The 22164-nt window shown below is 41.9% G+C and overlaps 1 protein-coding gene across 2 annotated transcripts in view; it reads left to right on the forward strand.

Annotated features, from left to right (window-relative positions):
* FRMD3 (FERM domain containing 3) overlaps positions 1 to 22164 on the forward strand; it is a 115182-nt gene that overhangs the window by 44881 nt on the left and 48137 nt on the right. For both annotated transcript variants that reach the window (XM_069961789.1, XM_069961791.1), the window contains exons 2-4: positions 10233 to 10337; positions 14599 to 14641; positions 20817 to 20895. In XM_069961789.1, coding sequence (XP_069817890.1) covers positions 10233 to 10337; positions 14599 to 14641; positions 20817 to 20895 — 227 coding nt within the window. The remainder of the gene's footprint in view (positions 1 to 10232; positions 10338 to 14598; positions 14642 to 20816; positions 20896 to 22164) is intronic.

Raw genomic sequence — 22164 nt, forward strand, 5'->3', positions numbered from 1 at the left:
TTTTGGCCACTGGAATGAATGGGGCCCATGCTTCTCTGTGCACAGATATGACAAACAATGTGCAATTTTGACATTTTGTCAATGTATCTCTGCATCATAAGCCACAAGTGGGATGTGAAGCTACATTTATTTTTCCATTACTAAATTTTATACTGCAAAGGATGCAGACTGAATGGTTGTACTGTAGATGTATACTATTAGCAGATCACATTACCTTCATCTTCAACTGGAGACGTTTTAGATGGTTACAGCTTAACAGGCAAGTCCAAGCAATGGGCCATCCTGATCTGTACATTATGGACAGCTTTTCCTGACTAGGTCTTTCATATAAATGTATTCTGTATACTATTTAGTTAGTTAAGGGCCTTGTAGTAAAGGCACCCTATGAGACATGTGTGGTTCTGTACAGTCGGTTATAGACGTGTGTAATAGAAAGTAACATATCTCCTGAGAATGATTGGTTGTCCTCACGTGCTCCCGAAATCAATGATGCATTTAGAGAAGATGATGAAAATTCTGCTTACTGAACATTTCTCTAACAAGGTAATTGAGGCAATCGGTAAAGAACCTAGGTTACCTATGGAAGAGTTTAGTAGCGGTCATCAAAGAGAGGCCATGAAACCTAATGAAGCTTCTGACAAGGCCGCTCTTAGGTTCCAGGATACATTACTTGTTTTCATGGATCTGGGTTACATCACAGACACATTTATTTCTTTTTACCTCCAAGCACAGTATAAGTCAGTGCTGTTTGAAGTCAATTGAGTTGGAGATCAATAAAAAATAAATTAGTCTTGTGTCATTATCTTTGCATGCGGTGCAGTAATTCCGGTTATTATCCTGCTTCTGGAGCAGTCAGCAGTAGGAAAAGCAGCCATTCTGATGGCTAATGGATTTAAGGCTGCTGAGCCATTACGATACAGATATGCGCACCGGTCTGTGTCAGGTTTATATCTAGCATGAGACACTTTGGAAGGAAAAACAATGAGAGGGATATGTATGCTTTAAATAAGATCAGTCAACAGAAGTCCTGAAAAGTTTTTTTTATAGATAAAAAAAATTCATTGCTGCATTCACAGCAGTAAGATGTGTTCCTAAAGGGAACCAACAAGCCCAATTGGACTGATTTGGTTCCCTGGAGCACTGGCGCCTCTCCCTGTCAATCATTCATGCAGAGAGCGCTGACAGGCAGAGAGCAGTGACTAGACATGAGCGGGGAGCGGGGAGATGACTACCTGCCGCGCGCCAGGGAATTAAACTTAATTTTCTCGGGTATAAAGCTGCTGCTGCAGTTGTGGCCAGTACGTGTCGGGAGCTGCACAGGAGCTTTATACAGCGCTCCAGGGAACCATATCAGCCCAATTGGGCTGGTTGGTTCCCTCTAAAAACCCTCCGTCCCCCACAGTTCTCCTATAATCATGCATCTATTAAACTGCATTTACATAGTTGTCAGTCTATATATTAGACTATTACATTAGTAAAACAGGAGCCTGTCTTGATACTTTGTTTAAATATGGCCAGGATTGTGGCTATAGATGGGTTATATAACCCTAAATAAATAGGCTATTGTAGGTACATGTTGATCTTGTGATGAACAAGTGACATCTCCTCAAGAACTTGCTCCTTTAGCCAAGCATAAAAAAATAAAATGCTTTACCACGTATTGCTCGTGATGAGCCATTTGCCTGTGTCACGGCATTTCTAACACACACACCACTTCATGGAAATGTACACCCAGCTGATAGGGGAAAGTCAGGAGGCAGCGGCGTCACTAAGATATGTAAGATAATGTGGGATTTGTAGATGATTTTACCCTGGATAGCAGTAGGTAAAACCCAGGATCTGCAGGAAAATACAGCAGGTTGCAGAGATCAGTAATCTGCACAGACTTGTGATCCTGACTGTGGCCAAAACCAGGTCCACATTTCCTCACCAATAGCTGCAAGATGTTGCCGGGATTATTCTTGTGGGTATTGTTGACCACATGGGGACATCATTGTGGCTGCATGTGTGGACCGCAATGTGGAAACACAACTTTAGACATCAGGTTGTAGGTTGGGGATCCCAGTGCCTATATTTGCTTTAGTTTACGTGAAAATAAGTAACGCCAGGCATGTTGTGCAGCTGCTTATCTACTTGTTGGAATGATTTACCAACAGGAATGGGCCTAAATACTTATGCATATGATGCTGTTTCTGGCCAAGTGCAGGCTCTTCAGCCGAGGAATAGATACGTCATTGTATATTGTAAATATGCATAATTAGGCGGGATGGAGGGGGCTGGTGGGAGGGTGGACTCATGCACTGAGGGGCCTGCGGGTGCACCAGACTGCCTAATTTACATATTCAGATTTTGCTAATAGAAAAATGTTGAAACAGATGGGGCAGCACATTTGAATCAGGGTGAATAGGATTACAGGTATAGGCTGGGTTCACACTATGTATATTTGAGGCAGTATTTGGTCCTCATGTCAGGTCCTCATAGCAACCAAAACCAGGAGTGGATTGAAAACACAGAAAGGATCTGTTCACACAATGTTGAAATTGAGTGGATGGCCGCCATATAACAGTAAATAACGGCCATTATTTCAATACCACAGCCGTTGTTTTAAAATAACAGCAAATATTTGCCATTAAATGATGGCCATCCACTCAATTACAACATTATGTGAACAGAGCCTTTCTGTGTTTTCAATCCACTCCTGGTTTTGGTTGCTATACAGCCTCACAAATACAGCCTCAAATATACATAGTGTGAACCTAGCCATATACCAGCAGGTTTGTAGTATATACATTTACGTTTAAGTTTGTTCTGAAAAAAAGTTGTTTTTAGCGAGGAAAGTGGATAGATGTTTCTTAAACTGTTCTGATGTACAGCTTGGGAATTCATTGTAAGGCCAACTTCTTCACTGGTATCACTTTTTCAACTTCTTCACTGGTATTCACTTTTTCTAATCCTCATAAGATTGTATCTAAAAAAGGCTTAAAGACTGAGCTAATACACTTGTAAGGTCCGTGTAATTAATGACACGACGCTACTGTACATAATTACTGCAAATGAACTAATTAGATTTGTGCTTGTAAATGTGGATTTGTTAAATGGAATCGATGCTGATGTGGTAACACCCAGTTGGCTTTTTAGCCATGCTTTTCTAGTAAGAAGAACAAGTGAATGGCACAAATCAGAGTTATAAGAAAAGCTGCTTCAGAATTGTTATTATTAACAGAAAACAGACAGGTCAGAAGTGGTGACAGATCTTCCTTACATTAGACGTGTTAGATCCAGAACACACCCCATTGTACCAATGTGGTTATTAGAGGTGAGTTACCTTGCCGAAAGTTTGAGTTTGCACCAAACCGAATTATGCCCATTTGTGTGAACCCGAACTTTCAGCAACTTTGCTCATCTCTAGTGGTTATTTATTTTTATAATTTTTATTTTTATAAATGTTCCTGAGCAACACATCCTTCCTTTATTGTCGGCATAGACAGTACAACAGATGGGCGCTGGCATACATTGGTTTATAGCAAAAAGGTATGCACTTATATGCAGCGGCATACCGGCGCTGGTCCTGTTCACTTTAATAGACCAAATGTATTCAACTAGTGACCACATTAATCCTATTTCCCAAATGTATATTTTTATTTTGTCAAGATCAAAAACATGGTGTGCTGTGCATTTCAGTCTTGCAGATATAAAGGATGTAAAAGTATGTACTAAACAGAATTGTCAGGAAGGCCGAGAGGTGCTCTATAAATGACACAGTAAACGGGAAGATATTTAGGGTAGATTTAGACTAGGACTAACATGAATATTGCAACATGTAGCTTAACAGTATGTCCCTGTCTGCTCTCTAAATCCCTCTTTAATCTATATCAACGTGTTATCTAGTGTTTCAGGGGTCGGACTTTATGGTCTTGTTCTCCAAATCTGGGCATGTATAAGTTATACATAGATTTTGTACTTGCCTTGGATTTATTAGTATAAACTATTTTGGTTGCTTCTGTTCCTGGGGTGGCCAGCCTGACAATTTGTGGAGCTATAGTTTCAGCCCTTGACTCCACAGAGCTGCACCTTACATATAAGCTAGCCGCTGCATCGGTTTCACATGACTTTTCTAAGATGTTATTTTCTTGCCTAACAGTTTTGTTATATCTTAGTATGGCCTTCCTAATGCATGTGTGCTATAGGTATTACTGTATCTTTACTAGATACGTCATTAAAGGGACAGGCAACATTCTGCATCAGTATTTCCATTTGTTTCTTCTGTCATCTTAACAGAAAAAACTAAATATTAGCAGTGCTGGGTTCCCCCCCCCCCCCCAAACAGCTTGTATTATTGGTTAGCTGCTTTTAATCCAAGATCTGTCCTGGGGTCCCTCTGGCAGAAGATGTAATTATTGTCCTAAAAAACATCTTTTAAACTTGCAGCCCTGTGTCAAATTGACGTGGCCTAGAGTATCTGTGCCCTAGGCTTGCACTGCCTCTCTGTCCCTCCTCATCATTAAGAATGCCCCAGGCAGGATTTCTCCTATTTATCACTTGTCTGAACACCGCACAGATGCTGGATCGTTAAGGCCCATGTGCAGTGTTCAAACAAGTGATGAATTGGAGAAATTCTGCCTGGGGCATTCTTAATGATGAAAAGGGCGGGGAGGAGGTACGGAGGGGTGGTGCAATCCTAGGGCATAGACACTCTGGGCCATGCCAATTTGACACTGGGCTGCAAGTTTAGAAGTTGTTAGGACAATAACCTGCCGAACGGACCCCAGGACAGATCTTGTATTAAAAGCAGCTATGCGATGATACAAACGGTTTGGGGGGGGCAGATTGTGAGTACAGAGTCCCTTTAAAAATACATTTTATATTTAATTTTACTTTTTATACATCAATTTACCGAATATTTCTTTATTTGCTAGCTACCAGTACTATGCTGAAGTTGTCCATGTGTTTAGTAGTAATACAAATAATTGTTTTAGAAATTGCAAGTTGCAGTATAAATCTCATGAAATTGAATGCCTTCCCCAAATGCGCTTTCCCACATTTCATCATCCTGTATAGTCGGTGTCTATCGGAGAACTGTTGGAGCTCTTTAATTGTCTGTAAAATCTTGTAAACAGTAGAGCAGAAAACAAACAGCAAAATCCTGTTAATTCACTCACCATATGCTTGTACCGTGCTTAAGGGATTTGTGAGACGATTTCAGCGGTACATTATACGCGAGCCATTAATCAGCCAGCAGATGAGATGGACTCCTGTCAGCTGATCCGCTTTCACCTTCCAGAAACATTTTATTTCTTCTTAATCTGTTGGCTTTCTTGGTCAGTTCTTAAGAAAGCTGTTCAGTTTGGGGGAAAAAACATAAAGTGACATTCTCTTGCACAATTAACATTTATTCACTAAATAACACACAATACAGAGTTATACAACTTTGTTATGTGTGTTATTTAAGTGATTGGCCCCCTTCCCCGGAAGTGTGGTACATTATATTCACCGACCCCGGCGGCCATCTTGGGTCTACAACGTCATCTACGGGAGGCCGCTCCAGCCATCCCTAATGCTGTCCCCCCTCTGCCACGTCATCAGCTGCGATTGGCCGAGCATAACTGTGCCGGCATGAAGGACGGCTGGAGCGGTCTGGCAGGCCTCTCGAAGATGACGTCATCAACCCAAGATGTCAGCCGGGGTCGACAGCAATTGAGTAAGTATAATGCAGCACACTTCCGGGGTGGGGGGAACACGAAGAAGGGGGCCATTCACTTAAATAACACACATTACAAAGTTGTATAACTTTGTAATGTGTTTTTTAGTGAATAAATGTTAAACGCCGCACTACCCCTTTAAAGGGACTCTAACCTGCTGGTATGTTCCTATAGTGCCAGGGACACTGAGAATGGAGGTGGTGTTCTTACCTTTGTCTTCAGAGCTATTGTTGTTAAATCCTGGTTTTATTAATATGTACATTAGCCGGTTTGGTGCACTGGGGATAGGACTACTACTTCCAGCCATATGGGAGCGTAACAGCAGGTAAGAGACGTGTAATAAATCTGCCAGAGAGATGGGATTTACACAAAGATATAATGTTTACATTACACAACCTTTGGAAACCAGAAAAAGTGCTGCTAGATAATAATTGCCATGAAAAGAAAGGTTAAAAAAAATATATGTAATTAACCCCTCATGAGTGGTACCGCTCTACTACATAGACATCCAGCAAGTGTCAGGCAGCAGTTGAGCCCCTATTACACAGGCTGATCAGCAGGAGCAAGCGTGTGTCAACCCGTTCAAGATTTATCACAGTCGAGACTCAGGCATACTTTTGACACATGGCATTGTCTTTTAAAGGGGCACTCTGGCGCTGATAAAAAAAAAAACAATCAATAAAACATAGTTTTTACACTTACCATCCCTCCTGGGTCTGTCTCAGTTTGAATTTCCCGCTGTTTGCAGGTCCCTAAATCTCTAGTTGGTGACTTTATTTTGTCTTTACTTCCCTGTTTGGGCTTTCCCATGATGCACTTTGTCTCCTGTGATGTCTAACTGACTCTGTAGAACTGTTAGATGGCTTACATCTTGTTCAGCCATTCAGTGCTGAGCAACCTGTGTCATCTGACAAAAGGAGGCTGGCTTAACAGGGCTTAGACCCGCCTCCCTCTTGATGATGTCACTGTCACCAAATGGCTGCCACAGAGCAGCCTGGGGTCAACAGTCATTAGGTAAGATTGAAATTACTTCACTTCCTGGTGAAGGGGGGGGGAGATAGGGAAGGGGGGCAGATAGGTGATTGAAGCATATTACAAAGTTATATAACTTTGTAATGTGATTCAATTACTGGGAAAAAGATTTCCGTTGAGCCACACCCCTTTTAATTAAGCCACACCCCTTTTGTAGGACCCTGTTTTGTAGCAGACATAGTCTGCAAGTCCATTTATAACCATATCTTGTCATTAAGTAGACTACGACCTGAATGGATCCTGCACAGGTACACCACGATAAACCAGTTTGCCAATGTGTATCATGAATGTATAGTCATAGTGGATGTTAACATACCCCAAGAGGGGGGGTATTGACTGCAATTAGATGATTGTGATTGTAGGTCTAAATTTAAGTGACATTTTTTTTATTTTATGTGTTTACATTGGTTTTATTCGACAGCTAAAAAACTAAGATAGACATAGAGGTTCACCCTATTCGGATTCCATGTATTATGCATATCATTGGCAGAAAGTTAGCTGGATTTCAGTGTGGGGTGGCTAGATTGGCTATCATGACTGATAAAAATACCACATATGAATATGTTACCTTCACCAGACTTGACCTTCTTAATTCTGAGTCTGGGATCTGGCTGCCTGACTTGTAGATTGGAAAGCACAGGTCTCATTCAGTGTGTGTAAGGCTGGGTTCACACTGCGTTTTTGCAATCCGTTTTTTTTCATCCGTTTTTTGCAAAAAACAGATGAAAAAAACGGATGCATTTGTCTGCATCTGTTTTGATCCGTTTTTCCATTGACTTCCATTGTAAAAAAACGGACCAAAATGGATCCATTTTTTTTGACGGACACAAAAACGTAGCTGACACTATTTTTGTGTCCGTTAAAAAAAACTGATCCGTTTTGATCCGTTTTTTTTACAATGGAAGTCAATGGAAAAACGGATCAAAACGGATGCACACAAATGCATCCTTTTTTTTCATCCGTTTTTTTTTTGCAAAAAATGAATGAAAAAAAACGGATTGCAAAATTGCAGTGTGAACCTAGCCTAAGCAGCAGGAACGACCTCTGGTTGCACGGTATGTAACAGGTTGGGAATAAACTGACATTTAGATGATTCAATTATTACCAGCTAGTATGATAAATCACATAAAGTAGGCCTGTAGCTGTCAATATAATACAGTATGGACTTTTACTGCTTGAATTATATTTTCAGTGACCAAATACAGGCCGAAGAGAACATCAGCTTATATGAAGGTGCTCTAAAGCGCATTATCTGTTTAACACTAATCTCCATGCTAGAGCTTTTCTTCCTCCCTGTGGTAACTCAGTAGAATGAGGGGGCAGTGCTATCCCATGTGTGTCTACAGAGAAAGTTTATATAGGCTCCTGAATTATCTTTACCTAAGAGTCCTATAAAACGGAAAGATTATTCTGCCATTCTGCCATATTCTGCTAAAATCATTATATCTTTCGTATTTAAAGTGACACTGTCACCCCTTTCTGCATTCTGACTACTCTACACAGGTGTAAAGGGTAAATTTATATACTTTTTATACATTATTTTATATCATACTTCATGGTGCTTGTTCAAGTAAAAAGTCATCTTTTATCAACTGCAGATTGTGGTAATAGGGCCACTTATCCTTGCCCACAGTGCCATCGTTGGCCCCACCCCTTCATTGACCATTGGAACTGGCTGGCTTAAAGGTCTAGGCCCCACCTCCTCTAGGTCGGCCCATACCAATGGGCGTCGAGGGGGCTGTATTATACTGTACTTATCATTTGCTATATGCCCTGCAGAAAGTGGTGTATTCTTTCCAGTCTGACACAGTGCTGCCACCTCCGCCTCCCCATGACAGGAACTGCCAAGAGCAGGAGAGGTTTTCTATGGGTATTTGCTACTGCTCTGGACAGTTCCTTTTTTTTTTTTTTTTTTAAATCAGATAACTTTTTATTATCCAACTCATTGCATAACAGATCCCGTAACAGTAAAGGTGCACAGAAATAACCTTCTTTTATAATAAACAAAAAAGAAAAAAAAAAACCCTTTTGGCTCAACAGGAGCCAAACAATCCGCATTGCACCTCAGGGAACCTACGAGGTCGCTGAGGCTATCAACCCGTTATCCTCAAGAACGGAAGAGCATGAACCAAATACACTTGGAGCCATGGATAATAGAGCTACTCATCTTTAACTAAGCTATCTAGCGTTATCTACCCATTGCGTTGAGAAATTGTTGGAAGGGGTTTCTTCACATACGCAGGAGAATCTGGCTGGGTATCCCTGGGGCGTCTAACCATCGACCCCAGATTTGCTCAAATTTACGGGAGCACTTTCTCTTAGCATAGATTCCCTTTTCCAATCTAATATTCATATTCATTCTGTTTATAAAATCAGTTATGACCGGGGGTTCAGAGTCGACCCATCTTGAGGCCACCGTTTTTCTTGCTTGGAACAGTATTCTCTGAATACCCAGAACAGTGTGATCATCCCATTGTAGCGCCTCGAGCAGTCCAAGGATATAGTAAAAAGGCAGCAAGGGTAACGTTAGATTATATACTCTCTTTATAATATCTTGTACTCCCTTCCAATAGTCATTTAACATTTGGCAGCCCTAAAACATATGTAAGATATGAGCTTCTTCCATGTCACATCTGGGGCAGTTAGATGTTTGTCTGTAACCCATTTTGAACATGACATGTGGGGTTTTGTAAACCCGATGGAGCAAGAATAATTGCGGTAGTCTTTGAGCTTCACATAATGACAGAGTGGGAGTCAGCTCCACTATTTCTTGCCATTGGGAGTCACTAATTTGGCCCATATCTTGCTCTGGACAGTTCCTGACACAGACAGAAGTGTCAGCAGAGAGCACTGTGTCAGACGGGAAAGAATAAACCACTTCCTGCAGAATATACAGCAACTGATAAGTACTGGAATACTGGAGGTTGTTTTTTTTAATAGAAGCAATTTAAAAATATATAAGTTGCTGGTGCCAGTGGATATAAAAACATGTGTACCATATTGGACAGTGGCATAGAATATGTTACAATAATAGAAATATATATATAATATTGGGAAGGTGTAGATTTGTTTATATCAGGTATTCCATGGATGTACTTAGTATTAAAACTGCATTGTTATAGTGTTATCTGGTTCCTTGATGTCAACTCTTTATTGTTAGATGATCAGTATTAGATCGGTGAGGGTCCTGTTGTTGTGTTGACATTCCCTCGGACCAGTACTTTTGGTAGCGGTTGTGTCTGGTATAATAATTCACCACAGCTTTGTCTCCTTTGAGTGAGCTGGACGGAGCTTTAATACCAGGTACAGCCACTGCTAAAACTATGAAGCTGTGATGTATAAAGACATGTAAACAGTGAGAGGCCGCTTCCCACAGCTGATCTTTGACAGATATTCTGAGGATAGACCATCAATTTTAAAGCGCTGGAAATCCCCAATAAATGTAATATAGTAGTAGCTATAATTCTTATATCTAATAAAAACCATTTTTTTGCCTTCTAGAAAGAGACCAAAGGCCAGTTTCTCTTTGACCACATCTGCAACCACTACAGTTTGTTGGAGAAGGACTACTTTGGAATCCGATTTGTTGACCCAGAAAAGCAAAGAGTATGTATTTTCCTTTATCTTGACATTATTTACAGAAATGGAAATTTTTAGCCAATGTTTCATGGGAAAGCAAAATGTAGCAGGAAGAAACAAAGCCCTGCACGCTTTACATACTTTTATATATTATAGAAAAAAACACTAGCTTGTAAACCTTTGCTTTCAGTCCTTGAGACTGGCCACTCTTCTCATTATATAGAGAGGACATATTTATTAATTGCTGGTCCATATATGCATTTGCTGACATTTATGTACCTTACTTTATGGTATACTGCACTTATAGCTTCACCAGCGGTACAGTACAGATATAGCATATCTGTACTGTACTGCTGGACTTCCTTTCCCTTACATCAGTGGACAGAACCTACTGCTCTCTGCTATGTCATTGCATAGTGCTGAATAAAATACCCTGGACTGAACAGGCTGGCACTTCATTGGTGTAGATGGACTAGCCTTTGATGGTGGTGGTTTGTATAGGGGGGTTGTATTCATGCACTGGATTTGCAAGATGCTAGAAACAACAGCGGGATCAACACAGCTGTCTAAAGGCCCTATTACACCAAGCAATCATCGGACGTATTTGGCCGTTTATCAGCCGTTGCGGTCGATAATCGCTTGGTGTAATAGCTAGTGTTAAAAGGTAACAATCAGCCGACATGTAAGATGTTGAAAAAACTTCAATGATAACGACGGTCTGCTAGCCATCGTTCTGTGTAACAGTGTAGCGCCTGCGGCCCGACTCACTTACCCGCTTGCTGTTGGTGCGTGTAATAGCGCTAGCAGCAAGAGGGAAACGAGGAGCAAGTGAGCGCTGATCTGACAGGTTGGCACTCACTTGCACCTCCTGATTGGCCCGCGTAATAGGGCCTTTAAGGGAACCTGTCACCCGGGACGCGGGCTCAGAGCCGCCTGACCCGCCAGGGCAGCCCCGGATACTTACCCTTTTCCTGCAAGTCCCGCTCCTGGAACCGGTCCCGGGATGGAGATATCGGCACCCGAAGCTGGGCGAGCGCTGTATGCTAATCAGCAGAGATGAGTCCGATGCCCATAGAGAATGAACGGAGCTGTCATTCTCTATGGGCATCGGACTCATCCCTGCAGCGCGCGCACACCACTTCCGATAGGGATATCTTTGTCCTGGGACCGGTTACAGGAGTGGGACTTGCAGGAAAGGGTATCTGGTGCTGCACCGGGGGTCGGGCGGGCTCTGTGCCCGCGTCCCGGGTGACAGGTTCCCTTTAAGGGTCCTTTTACACACAGATATCTTACAGATGATCTAAACAGAGAACAGGTAATAAAGGAAAGACTGAGATTTCTCCTCTTTTTAAATCCATTCCTGGCTTTGGCTTAAAAAAACTGCCAGATATCTGTGTGTGTGTAAACGGACCCTAAGGTGTAGGGGTAAGCTTCACTGTTAGTGATGTGACTCGAATCCTTCAGTGTAGTAACTCTTTCTAAAGTGTAAAGACTCTTTTATATTAGTGAAAGGTTCATTCAGTAGTGAGATAAATAGCAATCTAGTAAATTGTTTATTATTAACTAATTGTTTATCATTCTTTTCTCATGCTGAGGTGATAGTTACTGTAAGGAACGCTCATCACTCCTATGCTGTGATGATGCATAGATGCTGTTAGATGCTGACGTGGATCACAACTTATTAATCACTATTGATCACAGTTTCCAAGGTTTTTAACATTAGAAGTCAGAGTTGTTTCTAGAAGGGCTGACTGGCAACCACAGCTATTATTTCACTAGACACAAGGGCAGCCATTGAGGCCATGTCATCACTGGGCAGTACATTTGCTTATCTGTCATTTTCTGCAGCACCAGTAACATGGGCAGAAATATTCATACAGATTTGCAAGCATTCAGATCTGATTATATATCCCAATCGACAATCCACATTAGGTTATTCTTATGTAACCATAGTAATCCTGACAAAACAGCTTTTTTATTCTGTGTACAGCATATCTAGGGAGAGAGATAACTTCAGAGTGATGGATTTAATTATGTTTTGTAGCAGGTGGGTATTAACCACTTCTATAATGGGAATTGCATTAGAGAAATGTATTAAAATATTCTCATTTTTTCTATATTCAGAGTTGGACTCATTTTGCGCACATTGAAAATATTTGCATTAGCACAAGCATTTCTAAATTCAGGGCAGAAATACATCAAAAAAGGTCCTATCTAACTTCTAAGGCAAGAGGGGGCAGAAGCATGTCAATGATCAATAGCTGCCTGATGTTACCCCTCCAAGACATAGATCTACATTGTTTAATAATGGCAGATTTTACACCTGTGAAATTGGAAATAGGAAAGTTCATCTGGAATCTGAAATTGTTTGTCGCAATGATTGGGGTAGCAGTAGGACTTTATATAAAGGATTACAGGTAACGCAGATCCCATTTTGTACACTTCAATACACCATGTCCGGTCCAGGGGTCAGCTTTTCTCCTGGGGCCAGTACTTTAACGAAATACAAGTTTTATTCTGGCAGCAAAGCAGGAGTCAATGAGGCGGGGCCTAGAGCATCCATGCCCTAGGACTGCGTCTCTTTCCCCACCTCTCTTCGCTTGTCCCTGGGCTGGATCAGGTGGGGAGAGAGACGCATGGATGCTCTAGGCTCAGCCCCACCTTGCTGCACTGCTGGAATAAAAGCTGTTTTTCGGCAGAATACTTGACCCAGGAGAAAGGCTGACCCCTTGACATGTAGTGATGAAGTGTACTAAATAGTACCGGCATTTGGGGGTCGGTATCGGCTGGTACAGATTTGCTTTAGGCTTACAAAATGTCCATTCGACTCTGAGCTTAGCTTGAGCTTAAAAATAAATATGGGTGGGGATTTATTAAAGCGAATATACCTCTTGGTACATCGCTTTTTTTTTTTTTTAAATAAACAGATCAGCACTGGCAGGGGATGCCAGTGGTGTGGTCCTATTTTTTGCACAGCGCCGGTATATTCCAAAGCACTAGCCTGCCTCGAAGCCCTGGGGGAAGTCCCACTGGCCCCCAATGTGATGAAGCCCCTTCCCCTCTGTTAGTCGGCTTCTGTAGAATCAATGGAGCTGCGTCACAGAGGGGAGGGGAGATCATCATGCTGGAAGCCGACGGACCTGCCCCCAGGCTTGCAAGTATACTGGCGTCATGCAAAAAAAAGAGCACACCACCGGCATCCCCCGCCAGTGCCGATCTGTTCATTAAAAACAAAACAAAGCAATATATCTTTGTCACATTTAGTCACATTTACTGAAAGACTCCAACATAAAGTAACACATGAAATTCCTTATTTGTAAGGATATGGTTACCCATACCCCAAAGTGCATATTCAGAGTCATGGAGAATAATGAAAGAATGCACTGAAATAGTTAGGAATAAGAAAATTGTTACTGGTAAAAGGAACCAAACAAGTAGCTATTCACTTCCAGAGAGGAAAATCTCTGCATGACTGTCACACTGTGCATAAAAATACAAAGCCCTAGATTATGGCAAAATATTTATGGGCTTCTATTTCTGTATCTTTTATTTCACTCATTTTTCTTTTTCCACTGATCACATAGTGAAACAGTGTGGCTGCTCATGCAAATACACATGACAAACATTGTTCATTGTTTTCTACCTATATATTATGATTCCATAGCCCTATAACATGGAGTGATAATCGATCATCGGCTGATCGTTTCTTTAGACCTAAAATCATTGGGCGCCAACCGTGCATCGCTACATGCTATAGCGATGCGCGGCTGGCAGCTGATAAATAAACAAACGGTTTACATTAACCACTTTTTCTCCTGCACTCTGCATGTTTCCTCCCCAATCCCGTGCTGCAGCTTCAGAGCGGCCTGTTTCAGCTGACAGGCCGCTCAGCCAATCACTGCAAGCGGTGGTCTTGGCCAGTAATTGGCTGTGCGGCCTGTCAGCTCTGATGGGCCGCTCTAAAGCTGCAGTGCGCGGGACTGGAGAGGAAGCATGCAGAGCGCAGGAGGAGACCAGGAACGTTGATAGGTACTGTAAAAAATGTTTAGGCAAAGGCTGCATGGACATCGCTAACAATGTCTGTGCAGCCCTTGCTAAACGATTATTGGGCCGTGTAATAGGCCCAATAAAGGAGTGTCGATCTAGCAGACCAGCGCTTGTTTACAGTATTAGCACCCTTACGTCTTATGGCCATGTCTGTCCCTCTACAAGAATCGTGTCTTCAGAGTATGAATGCTCTTCTCGTAGGATCAGATTTACATCACTGTCTTCTGCTTTCTCTTTTCAGCACTGGCTTGATCCCAGTAAGCCTATTTCCAAGCAAATGAAATGTAAGTGATCAAATCCTGGTGACCTCCTTTATATGCATTTACCATGTGCTATAGGGTGTGTAAGGGCAGCTTTGCAATGACCATCTGGTGTGACAAATGAGCTAATTTTCCTTCAAATGTACTGGATTGAATGAGTAGGATGTAAACCAAACCATCCACACGTGGGGTGTGAATGTTTTGCAGAGTTTTGCAGATATACAGTAATTCTAAATTACCATTCACATATCTTAAAGAAGCTCTCCACCAAAATGACATTAGTGTGGCAGTTATTGAGAAAGTGTGACTTGTGCGCTGCCAACGATCTCTGACCATGCAAACTTTGCAAAGTGTGGAAGAGAATTTAACTTGTGGTGAGAACCATGGTGGAATGTTTCCGCCATATGTGGATTCAACCTAAGGGTCCCCACGTTTTTGCATCCGTGTTATAGACTTAAGTCCCAGTCTGACCATGGGTTTGATGACCTGAACTTACAGCTGACAGTTTGTGTCATTAGACCCACAGTCAGGCTGGCACTTGTGGTAATATGTATCCAAAATGTCCCTGTATTACCCTGTGAGAAACTGGCCTTAATTAATAAATCTATATCAGCTGTTTTTTTCTACTTAAAGTTTAACATTTTATATATATTGCTGGCCTGTTGGTAAACATAATAAACACATTATGCTTACCTCTCCAGGCTCCTCTGGTGTCCCCGCTGACTGCAGCCCAGCTACTTCTAACAAACTTATCTCAGGAGTGACAGCCAACTCAGCCAATCACTGACTGAGAAGGGACATCTCCTAGGCCAGTGATTGGCTAAGCGGGCTGTCACTCCCGAGATGAGTTAATCACTGAAGTAGTGGAGCTTCAGACAGCGGGGGACACAGGAGAACCTGCATCGGGACACCGGGGGAGGACAGAGAGGTAAGCATAATGGGGGAGATTTATCAAACTGGTGTAAACTAGAACTGGCTCAGTTGCCCCTAGCAACCAATCAGATTCCACTTTTAATTACTCACAGATTCTTTGGACATGAAAGGTGGAATCTAATTGGTTGATTGGGGCAACTGAGTCAATTCTACTTTAATTCTCCCCCCATATGTTTATTATGTTTACCAACAGAGCATCAATATCTAAAGAAATTTAAATGCTGGATAACCCCTTTAAAGGGCTATCCCTATATCAACTAACAAAGTTATAGAATTTAGGGAAGGTGTAGGCAGTATTTATATTACTGGAAAGGCCATACTAGTTCAAAGTAGCTGCAATTCTACTTAAGGATAGGGCTATTTTCAGATACTGCAAAGTTGCAGTGGATTTGCCACTTCTGGACCACTTAATTGTTGTGATTTACAGTACAATACATGTAGGTAGGGTTTTAAAACCATCCAAATGTAGTACGGATCTCACCCTTTGCATTTCAAAGGGTAAAATATTTGTAAAAACCACAATGAAATCCATGTCAAAATCCTTATTTAAAGGAGAAGTCCAGCCAAATTAATAACTCCACTGCAGGTGGGTGCAGGAACATAATAATCAGTAATTGATAATCACTTAGAGAATCAATACTTACACATCCCTGTGCCCCTGCAGTACTGTCTTACTGCTCCCAGACCCCCGCCAGCCTCATAGATCTCCCGATCCTGCCATGTCCTGGCTCAGGAATGCCCGCAGACACTGCTGCAGTCACTGACTGGCTGATCAGGACTTTCCCAGAGGGTTGTGATGACACTGGAACCCAGGAGAAACTGGAGCCCGGCGGCGATCAGTGAGCGGCACAGGGATGGGCAAGAATACATTCTTTAGTATGTTGCCTACACTCTCTGCCTGCACTGGATTTTATACTTTGGCCGTACTTCTCCTTTAATTTCATGGATTTTGTTGCACATTTGCCAGATCTAGACTTAAGCTCTAAGCAGCTCACAGGTGCAACATACAAATAAATACCCAACCAACCACACATATAGGCCCCTTTTACACATCTGTTAAATCTGCTGACCCAATCATTTCCTTGGCCCTGTACACACATCCATACGTGTTGCAGATATGAGATATGTGTTGGGGCCAGGATCTGTGCCGCAAAGGTCCGTGCTCTTGCAGGCAGGGTGCAGATGGTAAGGGTCCTATTACACGGCCCAATCACGGCGCTAGATTGGCGCTCATTTACTGAGCAAGTAGACGGGCAGAGCGGCCGGTGGCCTGTCTCGGCCTGTGATTGGCTGAGTGGCGGTGGCCTGTCAGTGCAGGAAAGGTAGAGCTGCAGGCCTCCAAATTTTGTAATAGAGGCAAAAGATTAGGCAAAAGAGCTTCCTTCTGTACGCACAAGGATGTGTCTCCCCCCCCCCCCCCCCCCCAATATACACACACTTCTTATCTGTTCATCACTAAGAGAAAGCTGTCAACAGCTTACACTGCCCATACAACCCTAAGGAGGGGGAGGGGCTAAGGCCGGATGAGTGAGCAGGAAGGGAATACAGGGATGGATGCAGGGTATTTGGCAGGTCAGATAGATCAGTTCTGGAACTTCTGAAGGTTTGCTACAGTGAGGTAGGATTGCAGAATCCCATTTTTAGGCTACGTTCACACTACGTAAAACAACGGCCGTAGTTTTCACCGCAAAACTACGGCCGTTGTTTTAAGGAAGATACTATATAGCAATTCGTACGAACTTCGGTCGTATAATGCACACAGAGAATAAGACTACGGCCGTAGTTCATACGGACCCGTGAAAAATGAACATGTCATTTATTTGCGTCCGGTAATGTTACAACTACGGCCGTGAATTTCAATGCGGCCGCACGCGTAAAATTTATTTCGGCCAAATTAAACTTGATTTTAATGTAAAAAATTTACTGAGTGGTTTATTGGGCTAGTCGCAGTATTTCAATTACCGTAAATTATATGTTTCAGCCCGATTAAAAACATGCTAGGAGGCACTATTAAACGTTGTTTCACGACCAGCCCGTATGCTCGTAATTCTACGGCCGTTGTTTTGACCGCAAAATTCCAGCCGGTGAAAACAACAGCTGTTGTTTTACGTAGTGTGAACATAGCCTTAGAGTGTAGTGTGGAGGAACCAGCACAGAGGCTAGTCTGCAGACACAGAGATGGAGTTTGCAAGGTGGTGACCACAGGCGGGGGGATTGCCATATACTAGTGACAGAATGGCCTGAATTAGTCCTGCTTATCATGTTCACAAAACATTATCCTGAAAAGTTACTGTAAAGACACACTGTACAAAAAATGGATTCCCCTTAATAACACCCATTTACCAGTTTAAGAAACAGGTAATACCAGTGGAGGTCCACAAGTAGCAAGGATTCGGGTGTATAGGCGCTGGTACAGCAAGCTGTAGTAGTACTGATGCAGAGCAAATGATAGGAGTAGCAGTAGGTAGTTTAAAACTACGTTTAATATGGACAACGCGTTTCTAGGTTAAACCTTTCTCAAGTCCTCAATTTACCAGTTTATGAGATTCTTTGCATGGTGCAGAAATACACATATATAGCCCCCTTAAAAAAATAAGAGTGTCTATTATGAAGGTTAGCATACTGTAAATCTATTTTTATGTACTTTATGTACCCAGGACATAATACAGACCTATGGATTTACATCAAAGTCACATTTAAATTATAAATCACATGATAATAGGATCTAAATATACCCTCAACACAAACAGAGTCACAAGCGGCATGAAGAACACCCCTAAGGTGATGTACAGCATCTCTGCAATTATCCCTCCCATAAACAGCATAAAAGAGATAAACTGTGATTATAAGAAAGACTCTTTGTGCCTAACTTAAATATAACACAGAGAACAGCGCTAACTTGCTGTTTACCAAGACAGTTCTCCTGCTATTCCAGTAGCTGCTCTGCTAAAATTAGACATTAATGGCTGACTGCAAATTGTAGATCTTTTCCTATGTGGTGCACATCTGTGGTGTCCCACTCAAAGCATATCATGTTACTGTGGAGCCACAGGTATATGGCTGAAAATAGCGGTACTGTTGCCTCCAAAGTACATTGCATGCTGAATTACATTTCGATCTGTCATATTGGTTCTTTTATATATGTGGTGGGGATATGAATATTATGTAAAAACGGTGGCGTTTATACAAATTAAGGGTTATACCAGCGCTGAAAATCTTTTTTAAAAGTCAGGGAGCTTTAAACATCATATTCATTGCATAGGATACAAAAAAAATCATTGTTTTCTATTTACATACTGTTAAAAATAAAAAGTCCTTTTGTTTATATACACAGTATGGTGCCACCTGGTGTTAAGGTGAATAGCAGTGTGCATGTCCACCTAATGAGCTGAGGGCTGGTGGACACACAGGCTTCATAACTTGCAGCCAGTAGAAGTAGCTTTCTGCCTGGCTTGTCACTGGAGGAGCCTCGCCTCTGCAGTAGGATAGCAGTACAGCTGAGAAGACTCCTTCAGCCGGAGGTGGTGGAAGGGACTATACTGTCCGCTGCCGGAGAGGGCAAAGGAGGCTGATTCTGCCTGGAGCCTTTTCCCAGCCGCACATATTAGCAGCAGCATCCGGGGACAAATGGAAGCAAAAATAATGAGAAAGGGGATATCATGTTAGAAACACTGAACATTACTTCATTAAACACTGAATCAGTTCTATACAGTATTTTGGGACTATAGTAAGAACATAGTTTTGTGTATTTTGAGATATTATATATACAGAATACACAGTGCAAATATAAAAAACTGGGTTTGGTGTACATTTCCCATGTGCTTCATGTTCTCTGTGCTTAACTCAGTACAGTCTTCCACCTGCAACCTTAGACATTGTCTGTCTTTAAATCATCCACTGTGTACTTAAGAGGGTATTCCCATCTAAATTAATGTAGTTGAACTATTTTTGCACATACATTTATTTAACAAATATATATAAATATATATATATATATATATATATATAGAGAGAGAGAGAGAGAGAGAGAGAGTATATTTGATGTAATATATATATATTTATTTATTTTACAATGTATGTACATCTGTACACATCTCTACACATTTGTACCAGGGTTGTCAAACTCAAATACACAGTGGGCCAAAATAACAAAAGTCAAAGTCAATTGACCAACCTTGATATTTATTAAAGCATGCGTGCGCTGTTCTTGGCGCTGTGCACTAATCATATATGATAAGTTGCTGTGGCATGACAAGAATAGGAAGGTAGAGGGGCAGAGTAAAGGGTTGATTTTAATTTATTTTATTGTGTACAGGTATATATGTATACATATATATATATATATTATTTTATTAAAAGAGGTACTTATTCTCTTGCCAAACTGCAAAACTAAGTTAAGCCCAGATATCACTTTATGTACACCATTTCGGCGGCCACAAGCAAACACCCATCAGCGAGCCAGACTGCTCGAACAATCCATGTATCGTTTGTGCAGCAAAGGAAACTTCACAGCATGGATATACATATATCCATGCTGTCAGTTTCTAGATCACACAAGTAGTACATACTTACCTAGTGTGCTGCTACTGTGATTCGGCATCCTGTCCTCCAGCTTTCCTGTCTAGCTGCTGTATGTTCAGGCATCACCTTGTCTAGCTGTCAATCATTCTCGAGGAGGCGGCTATCTGAAGATACAACGGGAGAGCCGGAGAAGAGGATGCCAGATCACAGCATACTAGGTAAGTATGCACTGCTGTGTGATCTACAAACTGACAGCACTAATTCATTTATGTCGTCAAAAATACCATGAACCATGAGTTTTTGGTGGCAAACATATGCTGAGCTTTTTACTGAAGTTAGGAGTTAAACAGATCTTGTATACCTGAGGCATCACAAGGAATGGCTTGTTGTACAATGTACCTTGAGTAGTAGTTGCCACTGTGTAAGACTGAGATTTGGGGTAGGATCATAACTTTGAAGTGGTTGTTTTGTTTTTTTTACAATGTGGCCGTCATTTAGGAGGCGCTGAAATTCTAGCATAAATATAGATGCCATTTCATAGCTGCTTGTGACATTACATATTGGTCCCTAAAGCTCTCTGCCAACTCATTGAGGCTTTTCCAGCATGCTTTTCTTTACTGCTCTGGCTTGGACTACCCTTAAAACCATTTCACTTACTGTAAAGAAACTTCTCCTGCATTTTCATCAAGCAACTTTGCCCTGCGCTGTTCTCATGCTTTTTTTGTTTTGTTTTATAACGTTTCAGCTCATCCACCATACACCATGTGCTTTAGAGTGAAATTCTACCCTCATGAACCTTTGAAGATTAAAGAAGAGCTCACCAGGTATTTTATGTGTTTGTGTGTCATGATCTTTTGGAATGAGGCTAGGAACCAATACTAGCTTAGCTTAAGTGTCATTTTAACATTAGTTTGGTCAGTGTTTGCAGTCTGTAACCCCTTCATGCACAGATGTCCAGGTCACACTGAAGCAATGCTATCCTCCTGGCCTTTTAGGAGCCATAATGCTAGACCTACAAAGCTGGTTGGGGGTTCATTTTTTGTGCCATGATCAAAAGCTTTTATTGGTACCATATTGGAATTTTTGATTGCTTTTTATTAATTTCTCTTGTAATATTTAATTAACAAGATAGCAATCCTGGTGTTTTTTTGCCTTCCTTTTGTGTTTTTTCACCGCGCGAGAACAATATTGTTATATTTTCCTAGATAGGACAATTATGCACACTACAATACCAAATATGTATAAACCACCTGGAAAATATGGATACAGCTATTGCTGTATCCATACTTTCCAGGTGGTTTCCGGGCAAAATCCTCCTGCACAGAGCCAGCAGCCTGAGGGATACAAGCGCAGATCTGTTTTGCTTCTGTCCAGGGCCCCCCGCAGCACTAAAGGCCCTATTCCATGGAACGATTATCGGCCGCATTCGGCCGATATTTGCTGTTACGGACGATAATCGTCCCGTGGAATAGAAGGCAATGATCAGCCGACATTGTTCATGTCGGCTGATCATTGCAGTTGTTTGTTTTTTAACATGTTGAAAAACAAATGACTGATATAGCATCGATCTGCTGTCGCTCCATGGAATAGGAGCATCGGCAGCAGACGCTGCTGTATCCTATGGGCTGCCCGGACGATCTAGTGATCACCCGGGCAGCTCCCCGCGACCCTCCCCGGACTCACCCGCTCGCTGCTGCCGCACGGAATAGCGGCGGCAGCGAGTGGGGAACGAGGAGCAAACGAGTGCTGAGAGCACTCGTTTGCTCCTCAAGTCGGCCCATGGAATAGGGCCTTTACATATCTCTTACGGACCACCGCTGGCCTCCTGCAGCTCAGTCAGTCAGTGACATCCCCATACACATTAGATTATCCAGTCCTGCCGGAATCAGCTAATTATTGGGTATGGGAAGATTTTATATGCAGCAATGCAAATGAGAAAATATAGAAACCACAAGCGACTACAGGGAATATGATGTCAGTGTTAAGAAGATGCCATGTAACGTGTGAATGAAGCTTTGGGTGAGAATTGCTGTAAGAAATACCGTAACATGAAATTAGATTCTCATAAACACTTTTCATTCAGCAAATACCAT

The sequence above is a fragment of the Dendropsophus ebraccatus genome, chromosome 3 (genome assembly GCF_027789765.1).
Source record: "Dendropsophus ebraccatus isolate aDenEbr1 chromosome 3, aDenEbr1.pat, whole genome shotgun sequence".
In the NCBI taxonomy this organism is placed as follows: domain Eukaryota; kingdom Metazoa; phylum Chordata; class Amphibia; order Anura; family Hylidae; genus Dendropsophus; species Dendropsophus ebraccatus.